This window comes from Etheostoma spectabile, chromosome 12 (genome assembly GCF_008692095.1).
Source record: "Etheostoma spectabile isolate EspeVRDwgs_2016 chromosome 12, UIUC_Espe_1.0, whole genome shotgun sequence".
In the NCBI taxonomy this organism is placed as follows: domain Eukaryota; kingdom Metazoa; phylum Chordata; class Actinopteri; order Perciformes; family Percidae; genus Etheostoma; species Etheostoma spectabile.
The window spans coordinates 3,768,097-3,768,828 of NC_045744.1; the positions used below are offsets into that span (position 1 = coordinate 3,768,097).

Here is a 732-nt window from a genome sequence, read left to right on the forward strand (position 1 = left end):
TTTTTCTGTAAACTCTGTAGTTTTCCCAAATTGCTCATTTAAAGAAATCATCTTCAAATCTTTTCATCGTTTCTGTCCCCATTTATGTGCAAAATCTCATGTGTTATCTTGCAAATGGCATTCATCTGAAAGGTTTCATCTTTGCTGTTAGCGAGCGAGAAGACTTACAGTCACAGGTGCTGGCAACTGAAAGCGACTGCCGCTGGATTCTGTTGTTTCGCTGTTGTGCAGGTGTATGAGAACTGGAGGGAGAGCCAGCCGGATAACTTCTTTGCGGGAGGGGAGGACTGCGTGGTCACAATTGCCCACGAGGACGGCAAGTGGAACGACGTGCCCTGCAACTACAACCTGCCCTACATCTGCAAGAAAGGCACAGGTACTCTGATGCTGCTGGACCCACTGTAACCAAGCAGCACAGCAAATGTGCACAAAATCAAATCAAAGCTAAATCAATTCATCAAGAGAGATTTTTGCTGTCTTCTAGCAATCGGTTGGTTGTGTGTTATTGCTGGCCAGCTGGCCACCTGTTAGTCATCATTGATCATCATCACTTCTTGTGCTCTTTGTGCACGTTTTCGCAATTAAAGGTCACTGGGCAGACGCTCCAAAAAAAAAACTAAAGTGAAAGTTGCGATTCAGTCCCAAACTGATATTGATTTTAAGAGAGCAATATCAATCTCAATCTTCTTTTTATTACTGTTTCTCTCTCTCTCTCTCTCTCTCTCTCTCTCT

At 43.7% G+C, this 732-nt stretch overlaps 1 protein-coding gene across 3 annotated transcripts in view; it reads left to right on the forward strand.

Moving 5' to 3' along the window:
- Positions 1 to 732, forward strand: part of LOC116699510 (neurocan core protein) — a 49,912-nt gene that overhangs the window by 46,832 nt on the left and 2,348 nt on the right. For all 3 annotated transcript variants that reach the window (XM_032532142.1, XM_032532143.1, XM_032532144.1), the window contains one exon: positions 232 to 376. In XM_032532142.1, coding sequence (XP_032388033.1) covers positions 232 to 376 — 145 coding nt within the window. The remainder of the gene's footprint in view (positions 1 to 231; positions 377 to 732) is intronic.